An 18,799-nucleotide genomic window follows, 5' to 3' on the forward strand; every position below is an offset into this window, starting at 1 on the left:
AAATAAACGCATTATAAATAAAATAGAAAAAAAGTTAAAGCGCAGTATAAAGAAATCTGTAATAAAATAAATGGCCGCGGCAAACCGAACAGTCTACAGCCTTGATCTAAAAGAAGTGAGAGTTAGCTTTCTGGGAGTTTGTGCCAGATATATGAAGCATAGACACACAACTCTGCTTCTCCAGTTTTAGCTTTGACTCTGAGGATAGACCTGAGCCAGACCACCTGAGACATGATGGAGCAGAACATCTGAACTAAACCATTCAAATCTTTGACAGACAGGAAGCCGGTGTAAAGACCTCAGAGCTGGACTCATGTGATCCACTTTCTGGTCCTCAGTGAGGACTCGAGCAGCTGTGAAGACACTGTTGCACTAGTCGAGTTTTTTACGAATCTCGGTGAGCCCAATTAAGGGGATATAAGGCTGACTTTGTAATTGATGTGTGGCTTGGTCTGTAGTTATCATTACGGACAGCAGGGCGCTGTATCCATACCCTCTTGGCTCCAAAGACGGCTCCCTCAGTTGTGTCTTTGTTGAACTGATAAGAAATGGGGTGCATCCAATTGTTGATCTGTTCGGTGCAATACTCACTACAAGGTGCATCCCTTTAAGACCGCCTCGATTATGTGAGGTCATGTTGACATGCTTTGTCTGCTCTTCCTCGTGCTTCTCAGTCTGAGGGTCAAGAGGTCAACCTCCGCCACCTGACCTCAGGAAGCTGGGAGGTCTCTCAAATTCTGGCCTATGATGAGAGCACAAACTCACTGTAAGCATGAGTTATTGACGCCATGCAATATTAACACCATACAATACGTGACATGTGAGGCAATACAATATGAACTCTCCAATAACAGGTAATGTGTTTTTCAGTTATTTCCTAAGTACAGAGGAAGGCTCAACACAGCGGCAGTTCTACAGGTACCACGCCCATTTGTCTTTATTATTGTTATGGTTCTTTAAGTCACTGTGAGGAACTTTGAACTGGTTATGAAACAGTCTTAATTTATTACTGATATGACCTCGAAAAGTGAACGGGACCATCAGCAAGAAGATTGGCTATTTCTATATAGTTAATGCTTTTCAATGGTGGCAGCGAGTCACATTTGGCACATCAGATTAAATCCAAGCTGCAGGGAGACCCTTCAGTAAAGTGAGTAGTTTTCTAAGAGCAACACAAACTGAAAGTTCCTCATCGTAGCTTAAAGGAACAGTTTGACATTTTGGGAAATATGCATATTTGCGTTCCTGCAGAGAGAATTAGACACATTGTTTGTCTGGCGTAAATGTTATTAGACGACAGAAGGATTATATTTATGTATTTCTGGCGGTATTTACAACATTTAATAGCTTTGTCCACTCAAGTGAGTCATGTAGCTCAATAGTCAAGCTTTCCAGCAAACATTTCCATCAAATTGGTAAAAGAAAATGCCTATTAATGTTATGGGAATATGAGAAGTTGGTTCATTGAGAGAAACCTCTTTTTATTCAAATCTGCCATTGAACCATTGCAGAAGAAGAAGAGGGCATACCGAGTTTACAGAACTACATCAGCAGAAGGCAACATTCAAACAGTAGACAATGATGTGGAAAACCTGATGGAAATATGACATTTCTCTTTGTATCACGTATTAGTGTGAGGAATATTATTCTGCTCAAAGCGCCACACATCTGATTTACCGACATGTTTCACCTCTCCAGTTAAGCTACGGCTTCAGTGGACGTGTCTCAGCTACCAAGGCGCTCTGACATGTTGTGTTTTTTTAACCATACACAACATCTCAACTTTAAAGTACATACGCATAGAAACCGGGAGATGGAAACTCATTTAATGTGTTTAAATACAGTGTTAAGACGTATCAATTACCGAAATGTATTAGGGAACATTTTTCTTTTGCCTGCATGCCAAAAACATGCCGGTTGTAAATCCTCTGAACTCCACTTCTTTTGTCCTCATGCACCTTTTCCTCCATCAGAGTCTCCACACTGGATCCATTTCATAAAGAATGCCTCACCTGCTTGCTCTTCAAATCAAAGTGCACCTCCTACGACGCCATCGTCAGCCCAGACGATCAGCATGTTCTCCTGAGCTGCAGAGGTAGAGCCATAGAGGCATCATAACTGAGCGTGAAATTAATTCACAGCACTTTTCAGCACCTGGTTCACTGTCGTATCACATAATCATTGCTGCAAAAATATTGTCAGAGGGTTAATTATTATTGAATAAACTCTGTATCTTAATTATGTTCAGTTTGAGAGTTCCCAATCTTAATCTTCCTCTAAATTGAGTCAGTGTGTCACATTTATTCATTAACGCCAGCTGAACAAATAAATACGACGCCTACTACTCACTGAATATGTATCTTAAAAATAGATTCTGAGAGAGTGACTACTGTACTCAAGGGATTACAGTTAATTATCAGCTATTAGCAAAACTATTTATGACAAGCTATTTTATATTTAGCTTGGGTCTTTTCGGGTCTATTAAAGGAACAGTTCACCCCAAAATGAATGTAACATATTTTCTTCTTACCTGTCGTGCTATTTGTAAATCTATATTGTTTTGGTGTGAGTTTACTAGTAGAGATGTCTGACTTCTCTCCAATATAACAGAGCTGAAAATGTCACTTTTAACTATATTGATACACAGCACTACAGGTAAGAGGACAAATATGTATTTTTAATTTTTGCGGTGAACTATCACCTTATGGTTAAATGTGTGATAAAGCTGACCTAAAGCCCCTCCCCCTACAGGTCCTGGAATACCCCAAACTACTCTCCACAGACTAAGTGATATGAACAGTAAGTACTCTGGCACTAACCACGACTCTTTCAATCAATTGCATCCTCTATATTTATTCATTATGTTTGGGTGGATGCCGATTTTCCAAATGTGTGCCTGAAAGGTGCATTAATCAATCGAATGAACTCAAACTCATTTTTGTAAATGAAGTCACTGGGATCAAAACATCGGCCGTCTTCGTCCTCTCCAGGCTCGCAGATCGAGGGATGTTGATGATTCCAGTCCCATCGCATCACATTTTAAGCTGTTTGACCTTGATTCCTCATGTTATTTATATTTCATATTCTGAACTCGGGTGACTTTGAAAGTGACAGTTTGTTTGTTTGATAAAGAGCGTGAACACTTTGAAGGGGATGAGTTGTGGAGGGTTTTGTCTCGTTATTGTTGAATATGTTTTCACGTGAGAGTCTTCTTCTTCTTGCCCGGTCTTCTCACAGAGCACGCGACTGTGGAAATAAACACAGCACTAAGAAACGCGCTGCTGAACCGGAGGGTACCCAAGTGGGAAAGAAGAACCGTACAAATCAACAACTTTGGTACGACGTTTCAATCTTCTTCAACTATGTGCCATGTGAACATCATCTAACTTTCTCTCTTTTTTTTATTTCACCAACGACTACCTCTCACTCTGTCCAGTTAATGAGCAATCATCAGGAGGTTGAAAAAGCAGTTGAGGTTGAAATACAACTGCAGTGTGTTTCCATGCACACAAGAAACGGGGTTACCCAGACCAATCAGATTACGTGCAACCTGCTTCCTGTTAATACATGTTTAGATTTCTCCCTTACCACCTTATTTTAGTAAAATAACTCACTTATGTGAGCTATCGTGGTCGTGAAATGAGCTGCCTTTTGTCTTTTTTTTTTGCACTAGAAAATGTGAGTCAGTCCACCACTTTATTTCAGACTGAAATATCTGAAGTATTGAACTATCGGAGGGATCGTCACAACATTCATGTCTCCCTCAGGATGAATTTAAGGTTTATAACCAAAAATGTAAACATGTATTAACAGTGCAAAACTTGTGAATTAGCAAACGTCAGGATGCTAACAAGCTGCCCAATCATCAGCCTGTTAGCATGGTTCCATGATAGCTTAATGGTAAATGGTCCTGTACTTTTCTAGTCTTCCGACCACTCAAAGTGCTTTAACATGACATCATTCAACCATTCATACACTGATGGGAGGAGCTAAGGTTCCACCTGCACATCAGGACTAACTAACATTCACACACATTCACACACCGTAGAACAGCTACAGGAGCAATTTTGGGATTAAGTGTCTTTCCCAAGGGCACATCGACATGGGCTAGCGGAGCCGGTCAAACCGCCGATCCTCTGATGGAAGGACGACCCTGCTCACCACTGAGCCTCAGTCGCCCAATGAACACTACATGACATCATTCACCCATTCACACACTGATGGGAGGAGCTACCATGCAAGGTGTCACCTGCCCATCAGGCCTCTAACATTCATACACATTCATACACCATAGACACAGCTACGGGAGCAATTTGGGGTTAAGTGTCTTGCCCAAGGGCACATCGACATGGTGTTAACGGAGCCGGGGATTGAACCACCGATCCTCTGGTTGATGCCCCTGCTCACCACTGAGCCACAGTCGCCCAATAAATAGCATGCTGAAAATGGCCTAAAGCTCCAAACTGTTACCACCTAAATGCACTGCTGGTAACAGTAGTGATGTTGGCCCACTCACATGTGCATGTCAGACGTGCACTTTCAGGATAGACACACCTTGACTCAGGGGAGTTTTTCCTGATTCAATGTGAGGTCCTGGGACAGGGATGTCGTATGTGTACAGATTGTAAAGCCCTCTGAGGCAAATTTGTAATTTGTGATATTGGGCTATACAAAATAAACTGAATTGAATTGAAAAATTGAGCAAACAGGTGCACAGCTTTTTGAGCTGATTATGAAACAACACCCTCGTAATCAGAATTGCCCAATCGTTTCAATTAGACACTGCAGCTCACCATATGGCTGCCTATTTCTAGTCTGTGTTTATCATTAGTGACGGTGTGAAACATATTAAAGGCCTTTTAATGAGAAACACAGTCAAATGGGAGCTCTGACATCAAACGTTGAGTGCACAGAGGCCTATTTTTCACATGAACTGCCGTGTTTATTTCAGCTTTATTTAGAGAGTTTGGGGGATTTTCATAGAACGCTTTGATTCTTTCGGTGTAAGTTCAGGCAGTTTGACCCCAAAGACCAAACACTCATTTAATAGGCTTGGTCTTCAGTTTTCCAGACCTTTATTGGGTCTGATAAGTATCCACCGTCTTCGCCCTGCTGATTCCCACAGTTAACACCTCTGACAACGACGCCATGACTGCCCCTTCATTTCAACCCCTCTCACGTCATACCACAAAGGTTTCTGCACAAACATCTTTGAGTTTGACTTTCTCGTCTCACTATAAAGTAAGAAATCTCCGTCCGTCTGTGTCTCTGTGTGTCCATCTCGAAAACCGTCCGATCTTCTTCACACTTGGTGGCCGTTGGTGACCCGAGGGAGGGCTTTGTCGACGTTGGTGCAATTTGGACACATGTCATGTTCAATATTAATAAACTTGTAATATACAAGCAATCAATGATCCGTGCAGCCGTCCCCGACAACGCTGCAAGCAGCACTTCCGGAAGCCAAGCACTTGGCCCGATCCAAGTGGGCACGGACCCCGATCGGCCACGCCCCGAATGACAGCGTCCTGGGCGGGCAGTGCACTAGTTCATGCAGTTTGAAGACATTGTCAAACCTTAAGTCAAGCAAAAACATAAAACATTCTCACTACCAACTCGTCAAACCCCAACGCTTGGTCGGTGCCCCTTGGCATCGGAGAGCGGCACACTAGGTCCCCAGTTTAGGCGACAAAACAAATGAGTTAGGTTTAGTAAAAAAAGATTGGTTAAATATAACTTGACTTGCTAGGACTCAGTGCCGAGGTGCACTGACCAACCGGTATTTGAAGAGTTGTGAGTAAAGAACGCGTTGAAACAACTAACTCAGGAAAAACTTTCTTTCTTCTTACATGTTTTTTACTGTAACTGATTCGTCCGGAGTTCTATCATGACGGAGGAAGCTACTGTGTTGACCTGACCATGCATGTTGTTGGGCTTTGATGTTGTCAGAAGGATACACAATGTTCATTCAAGTGCATAACAAAAGTTCCACACTGACTCAACTTTACCTTAAAAATCTCTGGCCTGAATGTTCAGATGAATGTTATGTTCTGTAGTTCTGTAATTTGTACTCATATACATACAATATATATATATATATATATATATATATATATATATATATATATATATATATATATATATATATATATATATTACATAATTACATAATATTAAAATCTAGAAATATTTTTTGCAGCACTTCGTCTGGAGTTGATTGTCCCAATAGGTTTGGATGAAACAAAGGAGCACCCGCTTTTACTAATTCTGTAAGTCATTTTATTTTCACATACATTGAAAAACAATGCAGAATAAATGAATTCTATAATGTATTAAATGAAGAAGCTAAGAATCAAATGCTTTCTAAATAAGAATACAATGTGTGCCTTAAATCAGAAGTTCCCAACTTCCAACAAACTTTGAATTTGAAGGGTCGTAACCAATGGGGGAGGGGCTGCAAGGAGACAGAGTTTTGTTTTAAGTGGTCACAAGCCTAACATGTTGGGACCTACTGACCTATATTATCTTATACACGTGAACCACCATGTATATTTATTCTGAGTTTATTTGGATGTGTTTTAATGGAATTCTTCAACATGGAATTCTTGGACTAAAGTCAAACCGTCCTCTCACAGTGACAGCGCCCCCGGTGGTCAGGCTGTGACGGACCGCTTCTCTCTCAGCTGGGACTCGGTGCTGGTCAGCTCGGACAACGTCCTCGTGGCTCGTCTGGACGGCCGGGGCAGCGGCTTCCAGGGTCAGAGGATCCTGCACGAGGTCCACCAGAGACTGGGAACCGTGGACGTTCAGGACCAGATCGCTGCTCTGGAGTGAGTTGTTTTTTTTTCTGAAAAGAAATGAGAACAAACTTTAAACAGTAGGTTCTCCAAATGTGGCTGACATTGATGCTTATATGTGTGTGTGGAAGTGCCTTTTTTATGAGTCGATAGTGTGTATTTTAATAGTTTTCTTCCTGCTGTTCCCCCGTAGCTCTGCTCGCATGAAATACGATACGCCTTTATTGATCCCAAGAGGGGAAATGTGGGGAAATTACAGCAGCACAATGAAACAAAGAAGTAAAGATAAATGGAACAAGTAGAAAAGAAAGAATAAGAGGTATAGAAAAATATAATAGGAATACATTTTTTTAAGATTTAATAAGTGGTAACACAATTGTTTGCTTTGACACGACATCCAACTATAATGTAAGGATTCTGTCTGTATATCCTTCAAATATATGATATAAATAATATAATACATGCATAGAGACTCAGAATAGTCTTTCGATGTAGATTTATTTAGTTGTGAGGTCTACTTTGGTTTTGTAAAAGTAACCGCCGTTAGCTACTGAACAAACTTAGGTCAAATAAGTCCTTGTTGTTCACAGAAGGACAAGCGGTGGTTTTTGGACGCATTGGGATTGATGCATCTGGCTAAAGAGCTAATAAAAAGCTAAATTAGCAAACATTCAGCTGAATTTGTAAGGTCAAGGATAATTGTCTGCTGTTTCTCCTCATTAGTAAGGGATCACTTAATTTGTGCTTTCTACATTTTCAGGCACCTAGTCAGACTACCCTACATCGATGGCAACAGAGTTGGAGTTTATGGAAAGGTAACATAACCCCTGTATCAATGAAATCAATAACCATGACCAATGACTACTGTTTCTTACCCAGCATTCTCTTAAATGTTCTGTTTGTTCCAGGCGTATGGAGGATTTCTTTCCATTCTCCTGCTCCTGTCCCACAGCTCCATGTTCCGGTGTGGCATCGCTGTCGCCCCCATCACAAACTGGAGACTCCATGGTATCATAGAGCGATAGAATATCATACATACTTACAATATCACAATGATCTGAATTTGTGGCCTATGTAGCCAGTCAAACAGCCAGTAAAACCAATTATTCCATAGGTCATCAGCGCTGATGTGTATTCTTTATCCGATTTAAGCTGTACGCCATGGTGGTGGGATTTGATTTACAAAGCAACACTAAACCACCGATTCAGAATGTCAAACAAACTCAAGAAGGCTAATAAATGGAGCGGAGCAACATTAATCATCAATGGCACGTTCTAGTTTAGTGAAGAAGTCATTCTGAATCCTGAAAGGCGTTGGAAGTGTTGTCGTGAATGAATAGTGAGTGAATTAAAACCGCAATGCTGCCGCTACTCACAATATCTCTGTTTCCTTTTGTCATCCTTTTAAAGGGTCGGCCTACACGGAGAAGTACTTTGGCTCCCCGGCAAAAGAGGATCACAAATACCAAGTAGGATACCAGCAGTTGTTCATGTAGAAAGTAAACAGCTGGAATGCATGCTCATTCTTCTCTCTGTTTGACTCTGAAAGTGTAGAGAACTCACTGTAGCTGAATGCAAACGACACTCTTTTATTCTCGCATTCAACATGAAAAAGAGACACAGGAGTCGATTTAATTTGCAAATCCAGCACAAAGTACCCAGGTCACTTCTATTCATATTGGGGGTATTGTGTAGAGCGGATGGGTGAACAGGAATCACAAAAAAATTGTCCTTTCTGAAACATGTAACATATTTCTCAACTAGAGAGAAGGTTCCTCCAGAGAATAGTTGTGTTCACATTCTATTGTCACGCTAATTTTAAGAAAACTTTAGAAATGTCACCAAACAAGAAACTCAGATAGGGAACGTTTCCTCAGGTCCTCGGGAATTTGTTTCAATTTGGTACATTTTAATACTTCTTCTCCTAAAACAAACCACACATTGTTTGTTACATGAATATCCAGGAAGATGCAGACAGTAGAAAACAGTCATGTGAGTTAAATGTTCGCAAAGGTGTTCCATAAGTATCAAATGTGCATATAAATTAAGGAAGTTATACAGATTTGTTTCCATTTCCATACAGCCTCAAATATGCACATACAAATATGCGAAACAAAACAGGCTCAAAAGGGGTGTGGTCTGTGCAGATTGACACGATCAATTAACGATCAATTAACGATCAATTAACGATCAATTAACACACCACACCTCAAACCTGCAGGCGCAGACATGTGCTGCCTTTTATCGTTGAGTGTGTTTGTTTGTTTGTTTGTTTGTTTGTGGAGAGATTGAAAGTCCAATCATGGGTTGCCTTTTTGTTTATATTTGCAATACAGTTTTGTGAATACATTATGATGATTACACGTCGGCGCCACATCGATCCGACCCTATGCCACTCAGAGCACCATTTAATTCACGTGAGCAATCTCTCAGTTCACTTTCAGCTTCTGACTCAACGGATGAATTTGCTAAACTGATATGGTCTCTGGCTTTATCCCCGACAGACACATTTTTCACATTTCCACATCATAGCAGAAGAATCACAGGTGTAACTAATGTTATTAATCATGGCTGCATGCCAGCTTCAGGGAGCAGGTTGAGCACATGCTGGCTCACGGACTGAAAGGCCCTGAGACACTGTTGATGTGATTCCTCTGCTGTTACAAGTCAACATGGCTGCTGTGAGACAGGCCTACTACAATGACCATTTGTTTTCAATTCGCAAGATTACGTTGATGCGCACAACAGCTCATGGCTATTAAAGTATTCAGAAATGTCCGCTGTCCCAGACCGGAAGAAAAGATTTTCTTAGAAGCAGTGTTTACATTTTAAATAACGCCATAACATTACCCTGAATAATCCTGGATTTTAAATATCATTGATGGATGGTATAATTAAATAAATAGGAAAAGGGAATTCATAGTGTTCAAGTATTTTGTTTTGTAATTGTAATTCCCAGTAATTAACAAAATACAAGTATAGCAGACACAGAGGTGCTTGAGAGAGGCCTTTTCTAGCCTGTAGTCTATTTCTGTCTCTAAAAGCTGCCAACCTTCATTTCCCTTCTTTGTTAGTTCCTGTACTCTACATTACTTTCTCCTATAGGTACAGATCCTGTTCAAATGTGTGATTTTCCTCTTTTTCATAAGCTTGATATTCTTTGTTCATTCCCCTGAGTATAAGCGCACACATTCCTGATGTTAACATTGCTTATTGGCCCAGTCCCAGTGTCCCCCCAGTCCCAGTGTTCCCCAGTCCCAGTGTCCCCCCAGTCCCAGTGTCCCCCCAGTCCCAGTGTGCCCCCAGTCCCAGTGTCCCCCCAGTCCCAGTGTCCCCCCAGTCCCAGTGTCCCCCCAGTCCCAGTGTCCCCCCAGTCCCAGTGTGCCCCCAGTCCCAGTGTCCCCCCAGTCCCAGTGTGCCCCCAGTCCCAGTGTCCCCCCAGTCCCAGTGTTCCCCCAGTCCCAGTGTGCCCCCAGTCCCAGTGTCCCCCCAGTCCCAGTGTGCCCCCAGTCCCAGTGTCCCCCCAGTCCCAGTGTCCCCCCAGTCCCAGTGTCCCCCCAGTCCCAGTGTGCCCCCAGTCCCAGTGTCCCCCCAGTCCCAGTGTGCCCCCAGTCCCAGTGTCCCCCCAGTCCCAGTGTTCCCCCAGTCCCAGTGTGCCCCCAGTCCCAGTGTCCCCCCAGTCCCAGTGTGCCCCCAGTCCCAGTGTCCCCCCAGTCCCAGTGTCCCCCCAGTCCCAGTGTGCCCCCAGTCCCAGTGTCCCCCCAGTCCCAGTGTGCCCCCAGTCCCAGTGTGCCCCCAGTCCCAGTGTCCCCCCAGTCCCAGTGTGCCCCTAGGGCCTCAAACCCTGAACCCTCAGGGACTTAGGTCACCTGGTAAATCGTTGAGTGAAAGAGACTGTGAGGGCTTGAAATGGTGTAAATGTGCACAGCACTTTACTGCAACATATCACGTAACCATAACAACATATAATGTACAACTGTGTGTATTTATTTCATATTTTGTGTTCCCTGATTTGAACATCTTCCAGGAAATGAGAGGTCTACATATATTTTTTTTTTTTACGTTGCCATGCTCCCACTGGTAGACCGGTGTTTAATGCCATATTGCTATGAATTGTGGGTAATTCCCCTTGGGCAAAGTCTGCAGAAATGCTGACTGACGGAAAGAGTTCATAAAGGGCTCTAAATATCTGCCAGAGAGCCCTCAAACACTCGAGGATTTAACCGTGGGACAGAACTAAACCCTCACGGCCTTCACATGACTTTACTTTACGTCTGAGAGTGGAGGGTGGAGACGGGGCCATTGTTGAACAACCTTGAATAAGATGTTGTTCAGACGATGTTACAACTCTTGCTATTTCTGTCCACGGAGGCTCATCTTACTGTTCACTGTCTCCAGCAGATTTCCAGCCTGCTCAGAAACATCACAGCACCGGTTCCTCTGAACCTTCGTGTTATCCACGGCACAGCAGATGGTGAGTATACGTCGGTACAGGTACGCACAACAAAGCAGACATGGACGTGTTATCGGCTTTGTTGGCAGGCTGGCACCATTTTAGAATGAGACATCTCTTCACTTTCGTCGCTTGTATTGGAAATTGACTTGACTTGTTGCAAAAGTACACCACACATACTGTGTGCTATTTCGTTGTGAATATTTTCTTAGTGTATTATTTGTATCACTGCTAAGAATGTGTAGTAAGGGATTTTACATGCACAGGCATGTTTATGTGCAGTAATACTCTACGTGTGCATTGGTTGGCCATCTCATTGTTGACTTGATGCTACCTGGTATGAGCCGTGTGCTTCGCAACACCACTGCTCTATACAGAATTTAATAATAGACGTGATAAATTGACTTGCTGCAAAATATGATTAGCTGAGCGAGTGATTTGGCTCGACAATTAAGTTTTCATTTAACGCCACACTGTGGAAGTGTAATGGACTGAGTACTGCGGCTGGGATGAATTTTTCATTTCATTTATCTGCTCTCTTTTTTTCAGCCAACGTTCATTTCCAGCATTCTGCTGAGTTGGTCAAACTGCTGTCTGCGTCAAATGTGAACTACACTCTCCAGGTGACTGCGGATGTTTCTTCTCTGACTTTATTTTATTTTAGCATCATCGTGTGTCAAACGGTTTAAAGCCACAGCGAGTAACTTAAATGAAAAAATGACTGTTTGTCATATTTGCTCATATCCTGACAACACGGTCTCAATCCCAACTCGCCAAATACATCAGTTTGGACGTCTGATAATACGATTCTTCAGTGTCTGACGCGCCCCCGTGTGGAAGTAAGAGTAATTGTTGACCTATTTTGTCACCTCAGTCGATACTCGCATAATAAAAGTTACATCAACCATAATCTTTTCCAAACCCATTGTTACATGGATAACAACATCTACTTAGATGTTGTTATCCATCTAACAATGGACACGTCGTCCCTGGCACGTCCAAAAGAGGGATACCTAGAGTTTGAGGTATAAGGTCGTCTCTATTGACGAGTCGGGAGTCAGAACATGTTGATCCTGACCCGTACAGGAGTCAATCTGTGAAATATGTGTCCTCCTAAAGTCATTTGCAATATTCCACCTCGCCCGACGGAAAACAACCAATCAGAGCAGAGGATCTCTGAGGTAGTTGTTGATCACTGCTGTGTGAAGTTTGTGAACTCGGATCAAAATGTCAATATTCCGTCACTTTACTCTCTAGTTTCAGAACGATATTTTGGATATGTTTAGCTGTGAAATGCCATGGACATGCTATCATGGACGTGGTTTCATAAGACATGTTTGCGTGTGAAAAAAAAGAAAAAGTCTGATCTGATTGTGATCTGGTCATCTTACTGTTGAATCAGATAGTTCCTGATCGGCACTTACCATTTGATCAACTGGGATCCTTAAATTACATTATGTGTGGAAAGTCAATATTGAAGTTTAGTTTTTTTCCAACGCTCAGGTATTGCGTAGTCACTGTGATTGAAACATTATTCTTAAGTTAGATGTGATCCGGTCCCTGTACAGTTAGTAGCTGCTATCGTAGAGCTCTCGCTGAACACAGACACCTACGATGTATTTTTCCTCCATTTCTGATTCAACGGCGTCCGGCCATCAGCGTCGAGGGCGTTGCGTTTGGTGTCAACTCTCCTTAACCCTCAGCAAGAAAGTCATGCTTTCGACACTGCAGTGTACACATATACAAGTTTAAATGAATGACACCTTGTTTTCTATTTCCTAGATCTTCCCGGACGAAGGACACAACATGGCCTCCACCAAGAGCCAACACTACATGCTAAACTCAGTGCTCACCTTCTTCAAGCTCTGCTTTGAGGAGGAGCAGGTTGTCGTCCCGGAGAAGTCTAAAGAGCACGACTAACCCCTGGAAGCTCCCGCAATGAGACTCCTGAAGAGCGGAGTGATTGTTGTCATGAGCCGACAAAGAGAGGCTGTGTTTCCACAAGCTTTAGTGTGTAGATGCATTACATCTGCTGGGACCAGCCTGTGGATCCCAGGGTTGTGATGAATGGTTGTTAATAATAATGTTTCAGATTAGACTTCTGGTTTGTATCATATACTGAATACAAATGTCAGGGAATCCCCCCCAAAAATATATTTTTCCATGTTACAGTATAGTTTTGCTCACTGCTGTAATCTACTGTGAATATTTGTATTTACGGCAAAGGAAACTATTTAGCGTAACGTTGGAGATCATATCACAAAAACAACTTCTGCAGGTGCCTTTACCTCATAACAGTCGTCACGATTTCCCAACCTTATGGCCAACACAGAGTTCCCAGACTAACCATGATATCAAATCAGATAATGAAAATGAAACATAGTCAGCACTGAGGATTACCAGAGCATCTGCATCTCCAGTAGTGGTGAACTGATTCCTCCACACATCCCAGTTGCCGTATGGTGGTTTTATTCATATCCAGGTAACCATTGCTGGATCTATTTCTCATTCTATGTATTGTTTAATTGGCTCACAGTGCAATTAGACCTTTCCAAATGAAGTCAAAACAAGTGTTTTGCTGATCTGATAGAAAGGAAGCATGCTGGTAGTTGGGAACTATCAGAAGAAGCTTTTCAAACATAATGTCATCCTACTGTTATTCTCCATTATTAGTTCACATGTTGGCTAATTGACAACATACTGTAAGTAAGTTAAGTAAGTACATAAGAGTAACACTTAATAATAACCATCACAGATAAATTGTAAACTGATGATGTTATATCATCTTTATTAGTATCTCAGCCGGGAGGAACATACTTGCTCTGCGTGTGTGTGTGTGTGTGTGTGTGTGTGTGTGCGTGTGTGTGTGTGAACACGCCTGCATACAACACTGCTTTAAATAAATTAAAATGAATACTGTGTGTTTTACGACCTTATTGGTGTCTCGACAGGGTTTTAGCCAATTATGGTTGTATGTATTCAATCACACAATCCAGCTCGTAGTATTAGTTATAGTAAGATGACTACTATTAGTTAATTCATCAACAGTTAATGTATTATTGCATCATAACTGATAAGTGACAATAACGATTACTTTCTACCTATAGACAGATGGACCGAGGACCAATTATTAAGCATTCACAAATTGAACATGATTTACAAAGTATTTACAAAGTATTTATTAACCATTTAACATCATTTTATGATCATCTGTTGCAACTTCATAATAGCATCAAGGTAATGGTTATAGAAGGTTTATAAACTAATTATTAACCATTAACAAAGTTGCATAAATACCTGATCCATCTTCATATGTGATGTTTACAGATGTTTTACCAAGGTTTATAAATCATTTGGTTATCATGAACAAATACGTATTACAGTATATGCATATAAAGATATAAACAATAATTTAAAATAACATCAAGTATAGCGTTACTAATAGCTAGTAATCATTATTAATTGTCATTGTTTGTTAACAGTTGAATAACCATTATCTAAAATATAATCAACTATAATTTTACCATTTATTGATGATGGTTCTTAGAAAGTGTGATGTCACATTAACTATGTACTCTCACCTGATTGCTCTGAACTAAAGAAGTTCTCAAGCACCATTTGATGTGATTTCTGAGCGGATTTATGGACCTTTTTTTTTCCAATGATGACTCTTTGATATTTGCCTCAAATCAGAAACTACACTGCAGTAACACTGATGGGCAGCCCCATCATGAATGAGTCCAATCAAAGCTGAATGCTTTTTTCTTCCTGAATATGTTCCTATGTTCCTTTGAATGTTCACGACCGACTGGATTCTTCACTGTTAACATCCCAGAATGTGAAAAGTGTTTCAAATAGGCAGAAAGCGAAGACACATCAGTTGTATTAATACCGGTGCATTCTGTACAGCGTGCTTTGTCCATAACCAGATCACCAGATCCTCCTTCGAGTAGGATGTAGCAAACCGGAGCATTTTCTGACCATGATCCTGTGCTGCTTACACTTCTGCACTTGCTTGATTCTGTCATATATACTGACATTTGTATACTTGGGGAAAATGTATATGCTGAAATAAATTGGTAAACAAGACAGCGTTTCTTGCATATGTGCCTTTCATTGTTTGCTGTTGTGATGAGAGGACGAAGCAATAGAATGAGAATGTCATTCAAAGCCAAAATAACGTGGCTAATCTTGATTCAAAAGTGCTGACGGTGCACTGCTGACCTGCAGTGCTTAACGGTATCAGCAGTGACAGACGTTATGTTGCTGTTGCCTTCGAAAGCCACAGTCTGCTGAAACATTATTTTTCTAATGACGCTTTAACAAAAAGTTGAGTGTCAACTCTGAGTATTGTATGGCTATAATTACTGGGAAATTACCCCCAGAACTAAGAGGCTTTACATCCAGTTTTAGAACCATAAAAACCATTAAAAAAACCAGAAAACAAGACTAAAGAAAGCTATGCACCCGGCTGTTGTTTATTGAAAATAGTTCATTCGGGATGTATATGTACGTCAACATTATCAGTAGTAAGATGTGTTGTTGAGGTTATTGAGGTACATTATATATGTACGTCAACATTATCTGTAGTAAGATGTGTTGTTGAGGTTATTGAGGTACATTATATATGTACGTCAACATTATCTGTAGTAAGATGTGTTGTTGAGGTTATTGAGGTACATTATATATGTACGTCAACATTATCTGTAGTAAGAAGTGTTGTTGAGGTTATTGAGGTACATTATATATGTACGTCAACATTATCAGTAGTAAGATGTGTTGTTGAGGTTATTGAGGTACATTATATATGTACGTCAACATTATCAGTAGTAAGATGTGTTGTTGAGGTTATTGAGGTACATTATATATATACACGTCAACATTATCTGTAGTAAGATGTGTTGTTGAGGTTATTGAGGTACATTATATATGTACGTCAACATTATCTGTAGTAAGATGTGTTGTTGAGGTTATTGAGGTACATTATATATATACACATCAACATTATCTGTAGTAAGATGTGTTGTTGAGGTTGGAGTTTGTAAGTTGTAATTGTAACATGTTGGTCGTCTAAAAATGTCTCATTCAGCTTTAGGTTGTACTTAGCTTCATCCTCTTGTATCACTTCTGGTTCCAAAAAAAGAAAAAAATGCAGAGCTCAAGGGTTGAAAAACAGAGTCCAGAAAACTAACGGGTGAGTCTACGAGCATCCCTTCTGATGAGCTCACTGGAGGGGCCAAGGCGATTGGGGTGGGGGAGGGTTGCATTGTTCTGACATTGAAACTACAGCTGAGCAGAGGATTAACAGTTTTAAAGTTGGACAGTAGTGAAATTATTGGCTCACAGAGGTCGTAGAAAAATCTGATTGGTTTAACTTGGGAGTGATGCTTCCTGCTTATTTACCTCTAGTCTACTTGATATTAAATACCTAACCCTATTATGTCATCAAATGAGTTTATTGTTATTGTTCCATTACATTGTATTCTACTTGTATTCTTATCTCCCATTCTTGCCAATAGGTTGTGTCATAAGTGGAGTACACTGAAGAGTGTTTTCACCACAGGTTGTATGTGAATGTATATATGACGAATAAACCATCTGCTCAGCATCGAGGCCAGTGATTGCAGGCACAGGTTAATGCGATATTGAGGCATGATATCAACAAGTAGATCTTTGCTGCCAAATCATAAATGTAGGAGTCCCAAGGCCATTATGATGCCTCTACTCTGTAATGTGAGTCCCAAAGTGAAGAAACAAATGAAAGTTACTGTGAAGAGCTTTTAACTGGTTATGAAACAGTCTCACTGTAATACATATGTGTCTATATGAGTAAACCAGACCATCAGTGAAAAATACATTACAACTATTTATATATAGGTATTCTTAACGCCTGTCATCGGAGCACTCTCAGACGTTGCAGTAAAATGAGGCGTTTTGAAGGGATTCAGGTGCTCGAAAAAAACACTTACCACGTTTGGCCTCAGGGGGCTCCAATAGCAACACTATTTGAAGATTCCTCATCGTAACGTTACATTGAACTCTAGAACAATCAATATTGCAAGAACAATGTACCTGATTCAGTTCTTTACTCTTTAGCAGCATAACTCATTGTTTTTCCATAGTCTTTTTTTATTTATAATCATCACTAGAGGACAAAAAGCTCAACCCCTGTCCTTTTTAAAACAGCAAAAAGAACAAGAACAAGCATTACAAAATCCATCCGAAGAAGAAAAATCAACAGCTGAAAGGAAAACAGGAGAAAGAATGGTACAAGACATCCGGGTCAAATTAATCCATCCCCATAGACTAAACTATCTATGAGATCTGACATCTCAAAAATATATTTATGTACACACTCTGCTGTATAGGTACTGTACAAAATGTGACAACACTTGACACGTTCCCTGTAGACATGCAAACACCTTACTGACACTGTAAAATTGTCCGTCTTAGTACACCCATTGTCATTAATAACCACTGCAGTTAATTATTATCTTCTTAAATAAGAGAATATCCAGAAATAAGGAAAACGTCTCTCGACTTCAAGAAAGCTCTTTAATCTTAGATGAATCTATGAGAGAATGTTAAGAAAGAAAAAAAGAATAATATTTAATGACGTGTGACCTGAAACTGAAATTACTGTATGGCCAATATCCATTACCTTCATATAGAATGAATAACTTAGTCATGATACAGCTTACGTAGTGTTGTTGATACCAAACTGACTGCAATGCTGTGTCTCGAGGACCTGAGTTGACATAGGTTAACATGACACTGCTAATGGATGATGGTAAGATTACAGTAAATTGAACCTCATAAGGCATTGCACATGTCTACATGAGACCCCTGCACAATAAAGTGTGACCTATAAAGACTGTTGTTCCTTCAGGGTGGGCGATGGCGGAGTGTTTAGCAGGAAATAGCACTTATCCAGGAAATCGGCTCTGCTTTTGCGGTGAACTAGCATTTCCTTGTGCGACAATACGACAACCAAAGGAGAGGTGAGATCAAAAGTGTACATCTGTGTTTTTTTTTTCTTTCCCGAGTGCTACCACATACGGGACTAACGTGGGGAAATGAGTGAAGCCGCGAGGTGGGGAAAAGAACCATGCACTTGTGGATGACTGCAGCCCAGAGAGCCTGCAAGACATGGAGGCGGTCTTCCGTGCGCTTTGCCAAGAAACGGAGCGTCCCAAAATTGAAATGACTTAATGCTTAGAGGGCAGTTCCTGCCTTGAGTCCCGGGCTATGCAAGTGTCACTGTTTGTGTCCTTCAGTTATCTTTTCAACACATTTATGCACAGTCACACACTGGAGTTCTCTCTCTCTCTCTCTCTCTCTCTTTTTTTTTTTTTCTCTCTCTCTCTCTCTCTCTCTCTCCTCACACACACACACGGCCACACACACACACACATAGACGTTAAGAGCATTATCAGCTCAATCCCATTGTCCATGTCCCGCACAACACTTGGTCCAAACGTGAAAGGCCTTGACTGATTTTTAGCTAAATTCTTCTAGCTCTGCCAAAGGTCTGACCCTCAAAGCCTCCCGC

The 18,799-nt window shown here is 41.0% G+C and overlaps 1 protein-coding gene across 1 annotated transcript in view; it reads left to right on the forward strand.

Moving 5' to 3' along the window:
* The window catches only part of LOC117750026 (inactive dipeptidyl peptidase 10-like), a 53,400-nt gene extending 40,233 nt beyond the window's left edge, over window positions 1–13,167 (forward strand). Inside the window, exons 17-29 of the mRNA XM_034560869.1 lie at window positions 675–766; window positions 871–918; window positions 1,974–2,095; window positions 2,752–2,799; window positions 3,238–3,336; window positions 6,197–6,266; window positions 6,633–6,827; window positions 7,555–7,609; window positions 7,703–7,802; window positions 8,205–8,263; window positions 11,196–11,268; window positions 11,797–11,870; window positions 13,030–13,167. Coding sequence (XP_034416760.1) covers window positions 675–766; window positions 871–918; window positions 1,974–2,095; window positions 2,752–2,799; window positions 3,238–3,336; window positions 6,197–6,266; window positions 6,633–6,827; window positions 7,555–7,609; window positions 7,703–7,802; window positions 8,205–8,263; window positions 11,196–11,268; window positions 11,797–11,870; window positions 13,030–13,167 — 1,173 coding nt within the window. The remainder of the gene's footprint in view (window positions 1–674; window positions 767–870; window positions 919–1,973; window positions 2,096–2,751; window positions 2,800–3,237; window positions 3,337–6,196; window positions 6,267–6,632; window positions 6,828–7,554; window positions 7,610–7,702; window positions 7,803–8,204; window positions 8,264–11,195; window positions 11,269–11,796; window positions 11,871–13,029) is intronic.
* The last annotated feature ends 5,632 nt before the right edge of the window (window positions 13,168–18,799 follow it).

This window comes from Cyclopterus lumpus, chromosome 21 (assembly GCF_009769545.1).
Source record: "Cyclopterus lumpus isolate fCycLum1 chromosome 21, fCycLum1.pri, whole genome shotgun sequence".
Taxonomy (NCBI): Eukaryota; Metazoa; Chordata; class Actinopteri; order Perciformes; family Cyclopteridae; genus Cyclopterus; species Cyclopterus lumpus.